The 22,186-nt window shown below is 48.3% G+C and overlaps 1 protein-coding gene across 2 annotated transcripts in view; it reads right to left on the bottom strand.

The window, feature by feature from the left end:
- Positions 1-22,186, bottom strand: part of CRMP1 (collapsin response mediator protein 1) — a 71,660-nt gene that overhangs the window by 25,517 nt on the left and 23,957 nt on the right. For both annotated transcript variants that reach the window (XM_017887093.1, XM_017887094.1), the window contains exons 2-6: positions 20,048-20,136; positions 14,522-14,706; positions 9,919-10,083; positions 5,082-5,143; positions 3,047-3,127 (exon numbers count right to left, since the gene is read on the bottom strand). In XM_017887093.1, the coding sequence (XP_017742582.1) occupies positions 3,047-3,127; positions 5,082-5,143; positions 9,919-10,083; positions 14,522-14,706; positions 20,048-20,136 (582 nt within the window). The remainder of the gene's footprint in view (positions 1-3,046; positions 3,128-5,081; positions 5,144-9,918; positions 10,084-14,521; positions 14,707-20,047; positions 20,137-22,186) is intronic.

Genomic DNA, 22,186 nt, shown 5'->3' on the forward strand with positions numbered 1-22,186 from the left:
AGTCAAACTACAGGGCCTCTAGGAAGCTTGCCGTTGTGTCTCTCAGCAATCTCATCAGGGTAGCGGAGGGATTATCAGGAAGAAATTGGTGGGTGACTTTTGTCTTATGGCGTGAACCCCAGTGAGATTCACAGGAGGCCCACAGATTTTTAGGAGAGTTGCCTTAGCAAAATACTGGAAGCTGAGACTGAACACAGGCATGTGATATGAAAAGAAGCAGTTGGATCCCCAAAACTCTTTTTTTTTTGAGATGGGGTCTCACTGTCACCCAGGCTGGAGTGTAGTGGCATGATCTCATCTCACTGCAACCTCCACCTCCCACATTCAAGCGATTCTCCTGCCTCAGCCTCCCAAGTAGCTGGGATTACAGGCACCTGCCTGGCTAGTTTTTGTTTTGTTTTGTTTTGTTTTGTATTTTTAGTAGAGGTAGGGTTTCACCACGTTGGCCAGGCTGGTCTCAAACTTCTGACCTCAGGTGATCTGCCCACCTCGACCTCCCAAAGTTTTGGGATTACAGGCATGAGCCACCATGCCTGGCTGATCCCCAAAATTCTACTGAGCAAGAAGCAGGCTGAGAAAACCACTCAGCTGCAACAGACATGCACTACCTTTCATGAAAAAGGATGGGCGACTCAGAGGATGGAAGCAGGAGCTCAGAAGGTAGAGCCAAGAGCTATGGAGACTTATTCTCAGGCTTTGAGACTCAATCAAGGAACTGCCAACATTTCCCAGCCAGATTGCAGAACCGCCATGAACCAATGACTCCTTGGTGCCTTCTATTTTCCCCTTTTTGAATAGAAATGTCAGGTCCACCACTGAATGTTGTATGTCAGGAGGGTCGGGGAGATATCTTCCTTCTTTAGCTTCATAGACCTACAGATTATGGGAAATACAGCCAAGGAGCCTCATCCACACCTGGATCTGGTTCGGATGACGAGAGTCCAGACTTTGAGCTAATGCTGTCATGAGATTTTTAAGAACCATGGGAGGGGGTGATTGTAATTTGCACGGGAAAGGGTCATCAATTATGGGGGCCAGAAGACAGATTGGGAGGAAGTCTCAGATGTGGCCCTAATAATTCTCACTTCCTGACATTCCTGCCCTTGTATAATCTCTTCTTTTTGAGTGTGGGCTGGATGCAGTGACCTGTTAGCAATGAACAGAATACTCTTGCATGATGGAATTAAGGCACTGTTTGTTTTTTACACTGAATTTGAAAGAATGTCAATTGTGCAGAAAAACTACAAGGACCCAGATAAGAAGAAGTGAAGTCAACGGAAGAACCTTAATGGTGAAGCTTTAGATCTCTAGCACTGAACCATCATGCTGCTCTTCCACTGTGCTCTGGAACCAGAGGGAACTGGTTAACATCCTGGCTCTACTGCCCCATGAGCTACAGTGAGCAACTTATTCATATCTGAGCTTCGGTTTCCCTATCTATAAAATGGGAATAATTATATCTACCGTATGGAGTAGTTGTGAGTATGAATATGTGAAGCCCTTTGCATCAGGCCTGGCATTAACTACCTTTACTGGCTGCATCTAAATCTTCCCCTATGTGCCTGGTCTTGATTTACAGCATTATGACCAATCCAGGCCTCTGCACCAGAGACCCAGAAGCCCCCCCGACTTCTTTCTCTTCTTCCTCCACCCAATCGGTCCACGGGTCCTGTAGATTGTGTTACTTTCCTGTCACGCTCACCTCTTCCATCTCCTATCTCCTCTTTTCATTTCTTATGAGAATTGTTGGAATAGAAGCTAGCTGGTCACCCTGACTTCATATTTTTTTTGAGACAGTCTCACTCTGTTGCCCAGGCTGGAGTGCAGTGGCACAATCTCAGCTCACGGCAAGCTCTACCTCCCAGGTTCAAGCAATTCTCATGCCTCAGCCTCACACCTGTAATAGCTGCATTCTCACCTGTAATAGCTGTCTTCCCACCTGCAATAGCTGGGATTACAGGTGTGCTCCACCACACCCAACTAATGTTTGTATTATTAGTAGAGATGGGGTTTTGCCATGTTGGCCAGGCTGGTCTCACACTCCTGGCCTCAAGTGATCTGCCCACCTCAGCCTCTCAAAGTGTTGGGATTACAGGCTTGAGTCACCATTCCCAGCTTTCATTCTTTTCCCAACAAATTCTCCACCCCATAGCTAGAGTTATCAAAATATGTTCATGTCTCATTTTACCCAAAACTTTTGCACAGCTGCAGTCAATTATGTGTAGATTCTGAACCTCATGTACATGATGTCTTAATCTGTTTTCTGATGCTATAACAGAATACCATAGACTTGGTAATTTATACAGAAAATAAGTGTATTTCCCATGGTTCTGGAGGCTGGGAAATCTAATAACAAGGTGCCAGCATCTGGTGAGGGCCTTCTTGCTGCATCATAGCATGGCGGTGGGCAAAACACGAGACAGCAGGTGCATGCCAGCTCAGACCTCTCTTCCTCTCCTTATAAAGCCACTAATCCCATCATGAGGGCTCCACCCTGATGATCTCATCTAACCCAAATTACCTCCCTAAGGCCTCACCTCCAAATACCATCAACATACTAGCTTGTCCATTAAGTTTTCAACATATGAACTTCTGAAGGACATATTCAAACCATGGCACATAATATCATTTGATCCACACAATAACACTGCCAGGTGGGTGTTTCTGGATGAAAAATGAGTGTTCATGGGAAAAAGTTCCTTGCCCAAGGTCACATGACTGAGAGATGGAGGAGGCTGGCCTGGAACACCTCCTTGGGGTTTGCAAAGCATTTCATTCACATCCTCATTCTCTCATGCAAACCCTTCAAGGTTCACAGGGCAGTTATATTATGCTCATTGTACAGGTGAGAAAACAGGTTCTAGAGTCAATGCGGCCTGCCAATGGTGTGTGAGTGACTCTCACCTGGTGTGTCTGATATGACACCCAGTTCCTGGCTTGACCTTTCATTGTATAGCCTCCTCACTAACCAATGCTCTTTTATCAAACCTTTTGCAACAAGAAGAATCAGACTTAGGTAGAAGGAGTGGAAATTCATGCCACTCACCTGAGCTATCAAATCTCCATTTTCTGCATGGACCAAGATCACAGCTCCCAGCCCCTTAAGGAAGGTAAAGGCTTCGTAGAGCTATGGAGAGATAAACAGGGGTTGGTGTGAGATTAAAAAAAAAAAAAAATCACAGCAGGTGCATTCACGAAGACCATTCTTCTCTCACACCCATTCAGTCATGTACCTGCAAACCTCTACAGACACATTCATATGGATGGAATGTGCTGCTATACAAGTCAGACTTGGAAGGACTGTTCCTTGACCCTGACATCTTGTAGATCCAAAAGCAGGAAGCTGAGGATGGGGCACAACTGGTCCAAGTCACCCCAGGGCATGAAGACAGAATCAATCTCAGTGCCTATCTGTGCCTTTTGCTGTCTTTTTGGGTTGGCTTTTTTTGAAACACCTGTAGGTGTTAATGGCAACAACTGGTCCTGAGAAGTCACGGGTAGTTTTACAGAAACTGTCTAACTAAATCTGCTAAGGCTTTACCATAGCCACCCACATGCCACAGAAGATGTGCACATCCTTACAAAAATGTGAACCATACCATTTTATAGACAATGGTGGGGTGGGGAAAACAAGCTCTCTAATCACTCCAGTACTCAGATAATATATAGTATATTAACCATCCTCTCAATTAGCTAAAACAGGCCCGCCCCACTGCCCAATGTTCTCCTACCTGAGGAGAATCTGCATTTGGGCATTTGCCCCCGGTAAGGGCCAAAGCCATGAAGCTCCCTCTCCAAGGGTACTTGAATCTCAACTTTGTTTTCCATGCATGCAAGACAACATCCCCTGGGATGCCTGCTTTCTGACACACATCCCTATTTCAGCAAATAGGGAAGGCATGTGGAGGCATGAAGCACTTTTGAGAACCCAAACCCAGAGGCTGCTCGATTCCATCCATGCCCAGGGCTCCAGTGGTTACAATGAAACAGGTGAAAATCACAATTATGCCAGCACATCACATGCTATGTTTTCTATGGAACTGAACCAATTTTCAGCTCTTTGAATGTCTTTTGCTGATTGTATCAAAGGCCTCCAGGACATCTTAGGATAAGTTATCTTCTGTAACCCCAAGTGTTTATTTGAAAGGAAGGACATAAAGTGCTTCTCCCATTGCCCATCTGTCTCCATGGTAATAACCAATTACCCTGCTTACTGATGCCTGTATGGCACCATTCTGTGCTAGGCACCATCCTAGCCCTTTACTCGTCTTATGAAATCATTCAACTGCCTCTATAAGGCACAGCTATTATGAGGCTAAAGCACAGAGAAGTTGGGAGAACTGCCCCTGGCTGCACAGCAAGCAGCCAGTATGGCCCAGGGCTTGCAGCCTGGCTTCGCTGTAGCCTCCATGATTTTCTCCACACACTAACAAGCAGAGCAAAGGAAAGTGACAATGAAACAAAACTAGGAGACCCAGTAGTATAAGAAGGCCAGGTGTCCTGTAAGTCGTAACCGCTACTCCTGAAAAACAACTTGCGGCTCCATCTCCTTGACTTGCTGCATCTACGTAATAATTGTTTGCTGTTGGCAGGGCCAGAAATGTTCCATCTTACAATTGGACAAGATGACTTGCCTAGCATGTTGCAGTTGCTGTGAGGGAAGGCCAGGCAGTCTCTCTTCCTGTGTCAGAGCTCAGAAATTGTCCCCATCCTTGCCTGAATCCCAGAATCAAATGCAGAGCTTTTGGGAAGTACAGATTCCTGAGTCCAACACCCAACGTCCGCAACATGCACTAAGAATTGGTATTTGAGGAAGCTCTCCAGATGATGCTGAGGATAAGCCAGGTTTGGGAGCCACCAAACCAGGGACCCCCTTCTGCATGCCACTCACACGGTCAGAAAAGAACAGAAGGCCAGCAGGGGCAACCACTGACATCCTATCACACAGCCACTCCATGCCAGAATCAGGACTCGAACCGCGCAGCTCCTCACAATCTCCCTTGCCCTGTGCTGCCTGGACTGGCAAAGCTGGGCCAGTCCTGCCCAGACAAGAGGGGAGAGGACGAGTGTGAGGGACCTACCTGGCTGTCGGACATTTGGTAGAGATCCTTATAGGCCATGTAGACTTGGAAGGAATTGACGCCTGTTTCCAAGATAAAAAGGATAAAAAAAAAGTTAAAGAAAAAACAGAAGCATGTCTTTCCAATAAATCAATGACCACAGGGCAGAGTGGTGGTCGCCAGGAGAGAGGAGTGCCATTGGGATCCCCAAAGGGGCACCTATCCAGCCTGAGGGTGTCGGTGAAGGTCAAAGGAAGCTTCCAGGGAAAGTCACACCTAAGCAGAATCTGAAGGTGATGGAGAAGAAAGGGAGGAGAAGGAGGAGGAAGAAGAGGAGGAGGAAGAAGAAGAGGAGGAGAAGGAAGAGAAAGAGGAGGAGGGGGAGGAGGAGGTGGAAACTCCCCAGGCTGAGAGGGAGGGGTGTGATAAGGATAAGGAAGGGTGTAATAAGCATCTGCAAGGAAGATGAAAACACAGTAGTCATGCAGCTTCTAGAAATGTCCTAAAGCACATGCTGTTTTATCCCATTTTTCAAAAAATTGTGTTTGCAATTCCCATAAAGACATCAACAGTGACAGCTGCTCTGTCCGGGAGAGCTGAGTTCAGGCCTCAGTTGCTGTGTAGCACTGGAGAAGTTACTGCACCTCTCTGGGTTTCACTTTCCCCATTTCTGCAAAGAGGACATTACACCAAATGTGTTGGTTTCCCATCCTGGAAATGCCCTGCACTGGACTGTACAAGTACACTCATGACGACTATCAAGATTTCTGGGGAAGCCCTTCTGACTTAGAGAAGGATGCACTAAAACACTTTAGGACAAAGGAAATCAGGTGTGTTCCTCCTTCCCTTTCTTTTCTCCCTCCCTGTGTCTCTCTCTCTTTTCCCTCCCTAACTTATTTATTCATATTATAAACATTTATCGAGAGCCTACTCTATGCTAGGCATGTGCTAAGCGCTTGGGATACAGAAGTTACTAAAGGCATCTTTCAGGAAATCAATCAGCTGTTCTGCTGCTATTTGATGCATGTCTCGGTATGCAGGCACCGGCCATGCAACTGTGAGCAAGACGACAAGTCCCTGCCCACAGTGGGCTCACCGTCTGGGCTGGGGTGTGGGAATATCAGCAAGTCAACGGGCAAAGACAACTCAGTCTGATGATCCCTATGTGGGGGATGCATGGGGGGGTTCCATCTGTCAGGGGGCTTCAGGGAAGGCTTCCCAGGGGAGTACAGCTCAGCACGAAAAGGAAAATCGCTAGGAAAAGGCAGGGAGAGTGTTCCTGAAGGGGCCAGCACTCACTCACACAGCCCTAAGGGCCAGAGGCAGCCTCGAGCAGATGGAAAACGGAGGTGCAGGGGGCCGGGGCTCTGGGCCGGAGGAACTGGAACAAGCCGGTCTGGAGGAGTGGACGCATCCTCACGAGCCAGGCGGACAGCTTGTGATTTATTCTGGGGATGATGTGGAGCCGCTGAGAGCATTTAAGCTGATTAGAAAATAAAAGCCTGGCCGGGAGCAGTGGTTCACACCTGTAATCCCAGCAATTTGGGAGGCCAAGGTGGGCGGATCACTTGAGGTCAAGAGTTTAAGACCAGCCTGGCCAATATGATGAAACCCCATCTCTACTAAAAATACAAAAATTAGCCAGGCGTGGTGGGCCGTGCCTGTGATCCAAGCTACTCTGGAGGCTGAGGCAGGAGAATCACTTTAATACGGGAGGCAGTGAGCTGAGATCTCACCATTGCACTCCAGCCTGGGTGACAGAGTAAGACTCCGTCAAAAAAAAAAAAAGAAAAGGAAAGAGAGAGAGAGAAAGGAAGGAAGGAAGGAAGACAAGACCAGACCTGCATCTAAGAGATAGCAAGTGTTGGTGAGGATGTGGAGAAAAGCGAATTCCTGAGCACCGTTTGTGGGAATGTAAATTAGCACCACCACCTCTATGGAGAACAGTACAGAGGCTCCTCACAAAACTAAAAACTGAATTACCGTATGCTTCAGCAGTCCCACTACCGGCTAAAAATCCAAAGGTATTGAAATCAGTATGTCCAGGGGATACCCCCAATCCCGTGTTCATTGCGGCATTATTTACAACGGCCAAGATTAGGAAGTAACCTGGGTCCATCCATGAATGAACGGATTTTATAAATGTACACAATGGAGGCCTTAGTAAAAAAGGACATCCTGTATTGCAGCAACAAAGTTGAAGCTGTGGAACCCTATGTTAAGGGAAATAAGCCAGGCACAGAAAGGCAAATACTGCACCATCTCACTTATATGTGGAATCTAAAAAGTAGGCTGGGCGCGGTGGCTCAAGCCTGTAATCCCAGCACTTTGGGAGGCCGAGGCGGGCGGATCACGAGGTCAGGAGATCGAGACCATCCTGGCTAATACGGTGAAACCCCGTCTCTACTAAAAAATACAAAAAACTAGCCGGGCAACGAGGCGGGCGCCTGTAGTCCCAGCTACTCGGGAGGCTGAGGCAGGAGAATGGCGTAAACCCGGGAGGCGGAGCTTGCAGTGAGCTGAGATCCGGCCACTGCACTCCAGCCTGGGCGACAGAGCCAGCCTCTGTCTCAAAAAATAAATAAATAAAATAAAATAAAATAAAAAGTTAGTTGATTTCACAGAAGCATACAAAGTAGAAAGGTTGCTGCCAGGACCTGAGCACAATCGCCGTTCGCCTGCTGGTGACCTAGCCCCGATGCACACAGCACAGGGCTCCCTGGATGCCTGCAAGCAGCACAGACCCACCAGGCCTCATGCAGTCCAGTGTCTTTCCCTACAAACTCCACTGCCACTCCAGAGACCCTCGCATCTCAGTGAGGGGCGCCCTAAATGACCATTCACTTAGGGCAGCAACCGAGGGAAAATTGCTCAGAACTTAACATTAGGTAAGGAAAGTAAGATACAAGACTGTCAGTTTCCTTGGATTATGACTGTTATGTAGTTGCGGTGAATCAGGCAGCAACTGCAATACAAGGATAATGCCTTTTTCTTTTAAAAGATAGGGTCTCACTCTCCGAGCCAGGATGGAGTGCAGTGCTCACTCCAGCCTCAACCTCCCAAGCTCAACCAATGCTCCCGCTCAGCCTCCCAAGTAGCTGGGAGGCGTGCACCACCACTCCTGGCTATGTTTTTTTTTTTTTTCGTGGTCTCACTATGTTGCCCAGGCTGGTCTTAAACTCTGGGCCTCAAGCAATCCTCCCTCCTCAGCCTCCCAAAATGCTGGGATTAGAGGCATGAGCCACCATGGCCAATAATGCCTTCTTGATAGAAAGAGCTTAAACAGCTATATGAAAATGCAAATTGATGAGTGGGCAAAGAATACAATCAGATATTCACATAAGGAAAAATGTATGCAAAATCTTGAATGTAATCAGTAAAGAACTGACATGAAAATCACAATGGTGGTGTCTTTCACCCAACGAATCGGCAAGAATTTCATAGAAGCAGTAACACCCAATGGTGCAAAGGTGCAGGGACTAGAGATTCTGGCATAGGATTTGCAGGGGTACAAGGGGTGCATGTTTCAGGAAACCAACTTGGCAATAAGCGTCATAATCTTGAAAAATGCTAAAACCTTTGACCTTCTAATTCCACTTCTGGAAATCTAAAGAAAAATTAGAAATGCCACCAAATGTTTATACATGAAGATGTTCACCATAACAGGATATATAATAAAACGAATAGAAAGCCTAAATGTCCACTAAAAAGAAAATAGCGAGGCAAATTAACCATTATATTGTACATTATGAGCCATTAAAAAGTTATTGATGAAGAATAATGTGACTCATAAAACGTTAAGTGAAAAAGGAAGGGTTCCACGTACCAGCTATCGCACAACCACATAGGGGGAAATCATCCAAATACGCAGGGAATGGAAAGCAATAATCCTTCACATGAAGAGTAAATTGTGATTGGGGGTAGAACCAGAGGAAAACAATTTTTTCCCTTCTATTTTCTGACTTTCTTTAAATATTGGGGATGATACTGTTCTTATGAGAAAACATAGCACAGCTATCTTCAAAACTGGAAACATACCCTCGCTCTCCTTGAAGCACCACATTTGAGGCTGCCTCCTCAGAGGGGCCCCGACTGCCCCTTTCTGGACAGACCGCTCATGCCCTGACTCTTTCCATTCTGTTGTTCTTTGCTTCCTTTGTGTCTTCTGATCAGTTCCCCTCCATTCCATGTAACGCACACCATGAAGTGTCTACACTGTGCTGGTGTGAACCCAAACAGAGGGGAGCCAAGGTGGGAAGCAGGGACATACAGACATGGTCCCCTCCCTCACAGAACTCAGGGTTTGACAGAAGAGCCAGACAGACAACATCCCATAATCCAGGAACAATGGAAAAAGTGCCCCAAAGGAGGCCTAAGTAACAGGCATTGGCTATTCAAGGAATGAAGCAATTCTGACTGGGGAAATGGGAGAAGGTAATGGTTGAGTTGGGTCTTGAAGGTGAGTAGCACTGGGCAGGCAGAGGAGAAAGGGCATTCGTTCCTGGCAGGGGATCCGCATGAGCAAGGGCCTCGTGGCATAGCCAGTTTCAGGGATGGCAGCCAGGCTAGTGATCAGGGTGATAGGAAAGAAAAGTGAGGTTAGATCAGCAAGGGCCTAGCATGGCAGGCTGCAGAGACTGGATCTGCTTCTAAACAAGGACAGCCCAGACGTTTTCAAGGAGGAAAGGATGGACTCTGTAAAGGGACTAGCCTGTTTCCTCACTGTCGTGGGGCAGAGGGCAGCTCATAATCAGGCTCAGAGCAGACGCAGACAGGGGGATTTTTCACTCCACATAATCCTTGGATCTACCAAAGAACCAGGGATTCCCCAAAACCCCGTTCTGAGGCTTCAACTGACCTTTGTCCTGCACCAGCACCTCCAGCTCTTCCCGAACGCCATCGTACCAGCTTGTGATGTCCACGTGGAGGGAGTAATCACAGCAGGATTTGGTGTCAGCTGCTTCGTGCCACTTCTCGAAGGAGGTCAGTAGGCTGGACCCAGGCTCAGGAACAACATGGTCAACTGGGACAGGGAAATATGCATCATGATGCTTCAGACTCAAGTGTTCCAATGGTAGCCACCATCATTACCACCACCACCATCATTGCCATCATTACCATCACCACCATCATCATCATCACCATAATCATCACACCATCACCATCATTACTATGACAGCCACACATTATCACCACCACAATCATCACCAATCGTTATCAACCCATCACCATCACCATCATCATCATTACCATTATCACCACTACCCACCGCCATCATCACCATATTATCACCCATCACCATCATCACCATGACCACCACTATCATCACCATCATTATCACTTCATCCACTATCATCACCTCCACACACCTATCACCATCATCACCCATCATCACCATTGTCATATACCATTCTCCACCACTACCATCCACCCATCATACCATTATTATCACCCCATCACCATCATCACCATGACCACCACTTACATCACCATCATTATCACTCATCACGTTCATCACCTCCACCACTATCACCATCATCATCACCACCATCACCACCACCACCATCCACTATCGATCCACCACCATCCACTGTCATCAGCCACTATCATTATCACTCACCACCATCATCACCAATCCATCACCACACCACCACCATCATCATCATCACTAACATTATCACCACCACCACCATCACCACCATCACCACCATCATCACCATCACCACCATCATCACCATCATCATCATCATTATCACCCCATCATCATCATCATCACCATCACCATCTTCATCACCACCATCCTATCACCATCATCATCATCCCAATTATCACCCCATCACCATCACCACCATTATCATCACCACCATCATCACCAACCTTTTCATAATCACTCCCACCATCATTGTCATATTGCCATCACTGTCACTATCATTAACCATAACCATTAGCAATGACATCATCACCATCATCTTCAGTCTTCATTACCACCATCATCGCCACCATTGTCATCATCATCACCATCGCTCACTATTTGTCAGATAATGCCACAAAAGCTTTACATAAGCTCGTTCATTCAATCCTCACAACTGTCCTGTAAAGTGAAAATTAGTATCCCCATTTTGCAGATGAAAAACTTGAGGCTCAAAGAGGGTAAAGCAATTGTCCAAGAGCATACAACTAGCATACCCACTGCTCCAAGCTGCCTCCTTTGGCATAGAATGCCAAGATGAAAAGGACCTCCGAGACCAAACAAGTTCACTTCATCATCCTTTTTTCAAATAAAATCTTAAATGTAAAGTAGATGAGAAAGGGGAGCCTCCAGTCTTTTAAACCTCCCTTGACTTCATATACTCTGAAGCTTACTGCCCTGTTTCTTCACACCCCCACCCTTCACAGGCAGATGTCAAAAAAAGAAGTCTCACCTCTCCTCTTCCCACTCACACCTCCATCCACCTAAAGCATCAGCCTTTGCTAATATGACCCTCACATCTCTAGGTCTAACGGGAGCATGCAGTCCTCAGTTTCTTGACCTCTCGGGGCACAGAAGGTCCCTCCCTCCTTCCTTAAACTCGCTCCTCTCCAGCTTCCATGGCAACACCACCTTCTGGCTTTTTCTTTCCTTTGTTCTACTTCTTTGGCTGCCACTTTTCAATCATCCTGAGGACTCCATCCCCTACTGTTCACTATGCTCACTAACTGGATCCCTTTCCTTTGCACCAGCTCATTGAAACACATCATTTGCTCTCAGCTACAGAACTCTAAACCCGGTTGTGTTCTTGGCTTCTCCACCAAGATGACTCAAAAGCTGCCCCAAACCAGAATGTCCAAAACCTCATGCAGTACTGTCCCCATCCCCACCCCAGCTGTGGTGGACATCACCAAGTAACGGTTCCACAGCCAGAGGCCCAGGTCACCCGTGGCACTTCCTTTCCCTCGCATGCCCCCATGTCTGATCCAGCACCGAGGGCTGTTGACTGGCCTTCATATCCCAGAAGCTGTCCACTTCTGCCCAGTCCACAGCCACGCCACCCTCATCTCTCAGCTGTATTATGCCATCGCCTCCCACCTGGTCCTGCCACATCCCATCCCGGCCACTCCATTGCAGTCTCTCCAAAACGCAGAACAGTTCACATCTCTCCCTGCTTAAAATACCTCAACGTTGCCCATCACCCATATGAGAAAGAGCCACAGCCTCATCAGGTCATCGAGGCTCAGGGTTGTCCTCTCCTTGCAGCCTTGCCTCACAGGATGTCATCTCTCAATCTCCACACCCCTGCCCCGCAGGCCTCCCTGCAGTCTCTGGAATGGGAGGTGTGTGCTCCCCTCAGGGCCTTTGCATATACTATTCCGGCCTCCTGGGGCTCTGCTCTTCTCTGCCCCCTTCCCCTGGTTAATTCCAACTCATCCTTCAGAACCCTGTACGAATGTCGCTTCTTCAGAGAACACTTCCCTGAGACCCTGCCCCTCAGTTCAAAGCACTGTGCACCCTTCTTTTGCAGCAGGAGTCACAGTTTCTAGTCATACATGTGGATGATTAGTGACTCCCAGAGAGATGACAGGCCCTTGACGACGAGCATCCTTCCTGCTTTTGTTCACCTGATACAGTGCCTGGTGTGGACTCTTAATTAACATTTGTTGAATGAAGATGGGGAAGGGCGGGGACCCTTTCAGAGCCCCGGACTGTGGTCCTCATGTGCTTTCATAGGCTCTTGGTGTTCCATGAAACACACTGGAAACTGCCCTTCCCAGGTGAGGAGGATAAGGTTTACAGGGCAGGGCTCCCCAGGATCTCACAGCTGGTGACGGAGAAAAGCAGGGGACGTCCCAGGAACCCTGGCTCCTCATCCAGGACTCTTTCCCCTGCCCTATGCAGTCCCCCTGAGCCCGGAACTTCCATGCCCATCTCTCAGAACTCTCATGTCCCATGCACTACATGAAGGAATCTCATGTACGTCTCCAAACCACCCTAGGCGCTTCCCACCATAAAGCCCACATTACAGATAAGGAAGCTGAGGCTCAGAGAGGCTGAGTGCCAGCCACAGTCATGCAGCTGCCTGCTGAGTGCCAGTGCTCAGGTTCAAACCCTGGCCGCTGGGATCCAAGTCCAAGTCTAGATCCTCCTCCCATTTCCCATCCAGCAGATCCACGGGCTGCCCTTTGGAAGAGGGATCAGGACAGTGCTTGACTCAGAAGTCGACCCCACTCCTGGCTCAGGGACTTGGCAAACTCTGCCCATAGCAGTGGGTTTCAGCCCACAGACCATGCTTCCAAAGGGACTCCTTTGTGAAGAAGTGGGAGAGGTGGGCAGGGTTGGGGCCAGCTTAGAGACAAGTAGCCTGGAACTGAAGAGCCTAACAGTTGAAAGAACATTTACAATAAACTGTGGCCTATTTAATTAAAATTGCTTATTAAAATGAATTCAAGCAAAAGCAGCTCTTCAAAATCAACACAAGAAACAGCAATCGGGCTGCACAGGGCTATGGAGGAGGAATCCAGTTTCCCAGACCGAGCACTGTTGCGGACTGGTCTCACTGCCCACAGTATTTCCTTCCCTCCCCAACCTCACCAGGGCTCTCTGTGGCACAGTGTGCTCTTGTCAACTTTGGGCTCGGCCACGTGACTGATCTTGGCCAACAGAATGTGAGTGGAAGCTGTAGCATGGAAGTGAAGAGATGAGGCAGTGAGAGGAGGCAAGTTTCGGCCAGAACCCCTGCATTCTGCCAATCACCAGGAGAACAGAGTGGCTGGGGAGTCGCTGGGTCCAGAATGGGAGACCCATGGTGCCCGAGTCCAACCCGCAGCTGAGCACAGCCACTCCAGCCCCACGCCCACTCCTACACACCCTCAAATGAAAAAAACAAGTGTTGCTTGAGATTTGGGGGCTGTTTGTTACGCGGTCTTATCACAGTATTACTGCAGCAATACTGACTAATACAACCACTTCCCAGCTATGTCTCCTTGGGCAAGTTGCTTCACCTCTCTGACCTCTATTCTCCCATCTGTCACAATAATACCTATGTCACTGGTTCTGAAACCACAGCCATCTTCACATCATGTTGAAGGGTTTTTTTTTTTTTTTTTTTTGCTTTATCTCCCTATAATCCATGTCTTCTTCACTTAATGCTTTTCTTTAAACAAACTTTGTTTCTAAAAATCTAAATGTGACTTCAGTCTCATGCTAAGCAATTATACCAAAGAGATGGTATTTCAATATTTTAAAAATAATTTTTTAAAATTGGTGCCTATAAAACCACGTTGTTTATTAAGCCATCTTGGGTAGCCCCAGTGGCACATATGGTGTGCTCTGTAAAACGGTGACCTGTGTCCTAGGGCTGCGGTGAGAATGAAATCCAATGGCACCCTGGGCAGACAGCCTCGAACACACTGAGCACTTGTGATGCTGGTGATGAGGAGGGGACCTCACAGTCTATGTCCTTAAGGCAGGGGACAGTGTCACTCACTGATCATCGTGGTACCGCCCACCAGGGCCGCCCTGGTCCCTTGGAAGAAGTCATCAGCAGCAGTCATCCCCTGGGAGGGCTTCTGCAGGTACGTGTTGACATCGATACCTCCGGGAATAACCATCCGCCCGTTGGCTTCAATGGTCTTCACTCCACCAGGAACGATTAAGTTCTCTCCTATTTGTCTGGAGGTAAACAACAGAGACAGCCTTGGTTCTTAACGGAAAAGTAGAATAGGCAGTCAACCCACAGCTTCAGTTCTGTTAAATAAACATTTCTGAGTTAGGCCCTTCACAAGGGGCTCACAGTCTAACAGGAGGTAAGGCAGGTGGGCAGACTGTTAGAGTCCAGTATAGCAGAGGGGGCCAGGGGGCACGAGGAGGCGCCCTTTCATCCAGCCTCATTATCTAAGAAGGCTGGAGGGGGTGGCAGAGCTCAATCCAACAGAGGTGAGACCAGCATGATGCACACGCTGACTGTCACGTCTATTCCGATGTAACAGGTGCCGGAAAACTTCCTCCAGAAGGAGGGCAAATTCCAAATGGTGAAGGAGGGAAAAGAGCCTACGAAAAGAGAAACCAAGCCCCGGGGATCTCTGTGGTTGACTTATTGATGATGGTGGCTTCTGGTTTTTATTTGCTGGCACCAGAGTCTGGAGGTCCATCAAGATGCTGGGGGAAGAGGCTCAGCCAGCACCAGGAATAGGACCCAGCAGCGTCCAAGGTCAAGGTCTGGCTCAGACCATGAGATCTGTGAGTGATTTTTATTAAAAAAAAAAAAAAAAAAAAAAATCCAACTGTTGTGAACTCTTGAGATTGGGCAGTATATTAATTTTCTAAGTCACATGAAACACCGGTAGCAAAGACACAGAAAGATGCTGCTTCAGTGACCAAAAGTGCAGTTCTAGACAGAATCCACAGCCAGGCAGCCAAGACAGCAGCCCCTGCCCTCCTGGGCTCCCGGGAGAAGCTGGGCCAGCAAGCAGATCCCAGCTGGGCCTCCCCCGAAGACACACATGGGTGCCACACACTGTCCTCTTAACCCAGGAAATAAACCTAGGACTGCACAGTGCCAGGGACAAGGTGGACACCCAGAAAATGTTACCACACACGCCCACCTCCACCAGGATCACCACCAACCGCTGCTTTTAATAACCAATCCCTTACCTCCAAAATGTCTACCGCCGCTGCTTATAACCAATCCCTTACCCCCAGAATGTTCACTGCCACTGCTTATAATATCCCCAGAATGTCCAACTTGACTTAGGGAAATCCTGTCTTCCCCAGTCCTTCTGTCGTCCTCTCCAAACGTGTGGGCTTGCCAACAGCTGAAGGGAAAGGGGTCGGGAAGACACCTGGCCCTTAAAAGGAACAGCAACTGGAGAACAGCATCTTCTAAGTGCATCACGGCTTCTCTCATTGAATGCTCACAACCAGCTCTAACAGAGGACAGGGTAGCACCCCAAATGCCAACCCAGGCAAAGACCTGGGTGCAGTCCAGTCGGAAGAGCCACTGGCTGTAGACATGCACATGGTGTGTCTACACACGGGCACGGACCTACGCATGAGTGTCAGCAGAATCACAGCTCAGTCTGATTCAAGCCTGTGACTGAGTCACCATGCTGTGGGGGCCAACAAGTACTCTAACGAGAGGTTCTTTTATTTATTTTTGAGACAGGGTCTCTGTCAGTCAGGCTGGAGTAGAGTAGTGCACATCATGGCTCACTGCAGCCTCACTTGCTGGGCTCAAAGCGATCCTCCCGCCTCAACCTCCAAGTAGCTGGAACTACGGGCATGTACCACCATGCCCAGCTAATTTTGTTTTTTAATTTTTTGTAGAGATGGGATCTCCCTATGTTGCCCAGGCTGATCTTGAACTCCTGAGCTCAAGGGGTCCTCCTGCCTTGGCTTCCCAAAGTGTTTGAGCAAACATGCCTGGCTTCTCTCTTTCTTTCTTTCTTCCTTCCTTCCTTTCTTTCTTCCTTCCTTCCTTCCTTCCTTCCTTCCTTCCTCTCTCTCTTTCTTTCTTTCCTTTCTTTTCTCTCTTTCTCTCTTTCTCTCTCTCTCTCTTTCTTTCTTTCTTTTTTTTTTTTTTTTAAGAAATAGCACATTTCCTGAGCAGCCTGGTTGGCCACAGTCCTAAGATGCTTAATGTTCAACAATGAGTGCCATCTCTGCAGCCAGAGGCTCTTTCTTACCAGGCACAATCATAGCCTCTTAAAAACCCTCTCTGGTCTCCCGCCAGCAGCCCTGTGAGGTAGGAAGTATTCCCATTTTGCAAAAGAGGACAACACAACTCAGAGAGGTGTAGTGACTCATCCAAGGTCACCCAGCAAGTCAGTGATGGGCCTGGATTTAAGCCCAGGTCTCCTCAAGACTAATAGCAGAGCTCTGACCAGCAGGCTTTACTGCCACCCTGTTTCCCGTATATAGAAGCCAGGTTCTCCCTGAACTGGGATTAAACTAAACGGGACTCACTGAATGGTGCTCAATAGCAACGTGCTTGAAAGGGAAAGAGGAGAGAGGAAGCTCAGCTCAGTGAATGAGACAGATGCCCCTCCCCCAACACCATCACCCCACAGTGCAGAAGAAACTCTCAACCACCGGCACCTGATTCACCAAGGCTAAGTGAATTAAATGGAAACCCCAATGAATCATAATCCAATGAATCACGACAGCTGAACGGCTCTTAAGAAAACTTGGCGAATGGCCACAAAATTAAAGGATTCTTGGGGTTTAATTAAAGTGGAGGAAAATAATTGTGCCTCTGCGTGCCAGGTGGTCCCTGGCTCTTCCACACCTACCCTTCTCCGCCTGCAGGATGCACATTCAGAATAAACACCCAAGGGCCGTGTGAGGCCTCGGTCACTGTCACTCAGCTTCACAAGGCCAGAGGAGAACTGCCGACACTCAGAGAGCTTCTCAGCAACGGAGTCAAGTAAAAGGGGTTTACGACCAAGAGGGGCTGACAGATAATGAATTTAGGGAAACTGCAGATTTCCTCAACAGCCAGGTTAGCCAGAGTCCTAGGACTCTTGATGTTCATACATACAGCAGGCACTTAATGAATGCAGCTCAACCCATGGCCACTTGCTCCATCTGTATACCCGCTGGGATTGCAGGCCCTCTACAAGGGGGCCTGGCCCGGGAAGGACGGGCGTGGATGTGGTCAGATCAAAGCAGCAGGTGGTGTGTGGGATGGGGGAGCCTACGAGATCATTCTAAGGGTCATTTTACCTTTCAGGCTTCAGAAGCCCAGAGCCCCCCACACAAAGGGGTGTTCCCTCGGAGTTGCTTTCTCTATATCTAAGCCATGGTTGAGTTAGAAAACCTCATTTTTTTACACATCCTGACACCCTTCCCCACCCCCCGTCTGCCTTCCTAACCATTTGCGATCCAGGTGCCCTGCAGCTGACAGGAGCATCCTCACCACCTGATGGCCAACATTCATTTGTTTATGCTTTCCCTGAATTGGCGCTCCAGGACCTACTCCGCAGGCCTGGTGCTGGGCCCCAGGGTGGGGGCCATGAGGCAAGGCCCTGGTCAAGGAGCAATGCAGTGTGACAAGGGCTTCAACAGACAGCAGCTCACAGGCTCTGGGGACAGAGGGATGCACCCCACACCATCATGGGGTCAAGGAAGGCTTCCTGGAGGAGGAGTTGCATGAGCTGGGCCCACAAGGACAAACAAGAGATGAGGGGAAGGCAGAGGGGCAGGGAGAAAAGGCGTTCCAGGCAGGGGACTGATGGGTGCAAGGCTCTCAGGTGACAGCAGCCTGGCAAGTCCTGTGAGTCCCAAGTTTTCATTATGGCCAGAAGAGCAAGCAAGGAATGAAGCCAGAGGAGGGGAGGCCCGAGCTGGACTTGAAATGGTCAAAGTTTAGGACTAGAATTGGGGGGTGAGCTAGGGGGAGGCAGGGAGGGCTCAACTGTTCTGGGTACCCCTCTTTGCTGGGTGATTTGCATATGTAGTCTCTTTCAATGCCCCCAATACTCCACAGCCCCTTTCCCCCAGCCGCCTCCTCCTCCTCCTCTGTCATCATCCCCAAAGCCCACACGGGCCCCAGGATGATTCTGTTAATGGTATCAATCCCTTTCTGCCTTCCCCTAGCTCCAATTCCCCTCTGCCTTTCCTTCTTGTGCCAACCACTCATGCTAGATCCTGAAACAGTGTCCTTCTCTCCTCTTCCAGATTTCAAGGGAAGAGGCTGAGCACCCAGCAAATCCAGGGTACAACTCACAGAAAGAGAACTGTACTGATCCTCACCCACCAGTAAAATGTTAAGGCCAGCCAGGCGTGGTGGCTCACACCTGTAATCCCAGCACTTCGGGAGGCTGAGGCAGGTGGATCATGAGGTCAGGAGATCGAGACCATCTTGGTCAACATGGTGAAACCCCATCTCTACTAAAATACAAAAAATTAGCCGGGCATGGTGGTGCATGCCTGTAGTCCCAGCTACTCAGGAGGCTGAGGCAGGGGAGTCGATTGAACCCGGGAGGCGGAGGTTGTATGTAGTGAGCTGAGATCGCACCACTGCACTCCAGCCTGGACAAAAAGTGAAGGCCACCTACAGACCCCTGCCTGGCGTTATGGACAGAATTTTGTCTCCCAAAATTCATGTTGAAGCCCCAGCCCACCCCCATGGGACTACCTTTGGAGACGGGGCCTTTAAGGAGGTGATTAAGGTTGAATGAGGCCACAAGAGTGGGGCCAGAATCCAACAGGACTGGTATCCTTAGGAGAAGAGCCCCCAGGAGTGTGCACACACACAGAAAGGGCCCGAGGACAGCCAGAAGGTGGTGTCTGCAAGCCAAGGACAGAGGCCTCAGGAAGAACCAACCCTGATGGCCGCTTGATCTGGGACTTCCAGCCTCCAGAACTGTGAGAAATAAACTGCAGCTATTTAAACCACCCAGCCTGTGGCATTCTGTTCTGGCAGCCACAGCTGGCTAAGACACCTGGGTTGTCGTAAGCAGGACTGAAGAAGGAGCCAATGAGAAGAAAGTAAAGGAAACTCCAGCCCCAACATCTATCTTTTCTTTAAGTGCCAAGGCCGGGCTTGGAAGCCACACATTCCTCCATCCTCCCTGCTCCCCTCAACCCAATTCCAGAAACTGTGGGTAGGTGGAAGGAAGAGCTGTGAATTCAGTTGTCTTAGGGTGGAATCCGGGCCTTGACCCTAACTCACCCCGTCATATGGGGCCAGGTACCCAGACCCATTGGCCTGCTGCCTCCAAAACCACAAAACAGGAAACATGTCTGCATTTTGCAGCTTTTGTGTGAGCATTGCATGAGAGGAGCTGCCTCAGCTATGTGGCAGGGAGCCTAGCCCAGGGGGGCACCTGAGAAATGTCAGCGCCTTGTCCACCCGCAGCGTGCACCTCTCCCAACCTCTGTGAGGTCTCTACCCCGAAACACAGGTACACAGCCCTGTCATTCTAGGGCAGAATGCCAGCCTTCCATTCCATCTAAGGCCAGGCAGCCTGGCAACACAGGTTTCTTAAAAGGTCTGTTTTGATCAACCCACTTGATAAGTCCATCCTCCAGGTAGACGTCAGCATAAAGGGACTGGTCATCGTTGATGATCCGTCCACCTTTGATGAGGAGTCGATCACTCTGCAAAGCAAGGCAAAGTATTAAGGATCCTTGGAGAAAAGCCAGGAGAAATTTTTTTCTTTTTAATTTCTAATATAAGAATTATCAAATATTTTCAAAAGTAAAGGCATTTAACTTCCCCCACCCCAGATCCATCACCAGCTTCAATACTTCTCTATCCAACACTTCCCGTTCTCCTTTCACCTTTCTCCCCTCTCACTTTGTCTCGTTTTTGCTGAGAAGTTTCAGAACAAAGCCCAAGCACTGTATCTTTCCACCTAGAAATACTTTACCAGCTCTCTCTCACTTCTAACCCACTTCCCGTTTGCCCTGGGACATAAGTGTGGGCAGCAAGATGCACTTTTTTTTTTTCTAAACAGGAAAGGAGTAAAGACTTTTTAAAGAAACAAAACCAAAATCCGTTATCCCAATGAACCCAATTAATTTAATAACTTCCCTATCAGTCAATAATCAGGCCCTGTTCAATGTTCCTTGATTGTCTCATGGATCTCTTTTTGTAGTTGGAAGGTTTGAATCAAGAGCCATACCAGGCCCCATAGCACACCTGCCTCATCATCTCGGCAGTCTCTGCCAGCATCTGCACTGGCCCCTCCTCCCTTTTGAATGTCATTCATTTGTTGAAGAAACTGGGTCATTTGTAGAACAGGGAGTTATCAAGGTGTTATTAAATATAGTAATGATCAACTGAGAGACATTTTAAAAGATAGTGAAGAGACTAAAAACCCCACTTTCCCAGTACAACTCCCGGTTGACATTCTGATGTCTCCCCACCCTTTTTCCTCTGTTTTCTTCCCCACAGTGCACACATCCGCTCACTCATCCAAGCACCGATCAGCTACTAAATGATGCTCTGAGCTCCAGAGGGGACCAGGCATAGAGCTGGAATCTGCTTTCCGGGGGTTGACAGATGGAGAGACAGATGTTTATCAAGTCATGGGGTATGTGGGGTTGAAGAGGAGAAGACTGGGGACCTGCCATGGAAGCCAAGCAAAGGGGCTGCCAACCTTATCTGGGGGGTTGGGCAGAGAAAGCGCAGACCCAGAAAATAAGTCTAAAAAACAGTCTATTTATATTTCCTATATCTACACTCGGTATGACTATAGATAGATAAATGGATGTGTCATTAGAGGAAGGCGGAGAGATAAACACACACACACACACAAACAGGACTGTATTAATATGTCTATGTAAATATTCATGTATTCAGATGATGTTCTCCAAAGGGCGTTTTCAATCCCCCAGCCTATCCTAAGGGCACAGACCTAGGCTTTCAACCCTCTTCTATTTGTCAATACCATTCCAGAATGGAACTCAGCCATAAACATGTTTATGCATAAACACAAACAAAGCTTCACCATATGGAGTGTTCCGGGTGGAGGGAATGATATGCAAGTCAGAAACCAGAATATTATGGGAACCAAAAAGAACACAATTCTGTCCTTCCTGCATTTTACCATAATCACATCCCAACTTGCCGCACATTCTTCATGACTATGTATATATATACATATACATTTATTTTTCTTTTTTTTGAGATGGAGTCTCCCTCTGTCTTCGAGGCTGGAGTGCAGTGGCACGATCTTGCAGACAGGGCCTTTGGCGTGAACCTCCATTTCCTGGGTTCATGCCATTCTCCTGCCTCAGCCTCCTGAGTAGCTGGGACTACAGGGACCCGCCACCATGCCAGGCTAATTTGTTGTAGTTTTAGTAGAGACGGGGTTTCACCGTGTTAGCCAGGATGGTCTCGATCTCCCGACCTCATGATCTGCCTGCCTCGGCCTCCCAAAGTGCTGGGATTACAGGCGTGAGCCACCGTGCCTGGCCCCAATTCATGACTCTATTTTTAAAATAATCATAAAATATTCCATCTTAGGGATACATAATAAATTGTTTAATAATTCCCCATTGTTGGTTACTGAAGTTATTTTCTGGTTTTTACAGTGATATGTATTGCTGCAATGAACATTTTTGTGTACAAAACTCCTGCCTTAGTTTGAATGATTTGTTAGGCAAGGCTCTCAGAAGCTTAACAACTGGGGCAAACAACATA

This window comes from Rhinopithecus bieti, unplaced genomic scaffold (assembly GCF_001698545.2).
Source record: "Rhinopithecus bieti isolate Rb0 unplaced genomic scaffold, ASM169854v2 scaffold_16601, whole genome shotgun sequence".
In the NCBI taxonomy this organism is placed as follows: domain Eukaryota; kingdom Metazoa; phylum Chordata; class Mammalia; order Primates; family Cercopithecidae; genus Rhinopithecus; species Rhinopithecus bieti.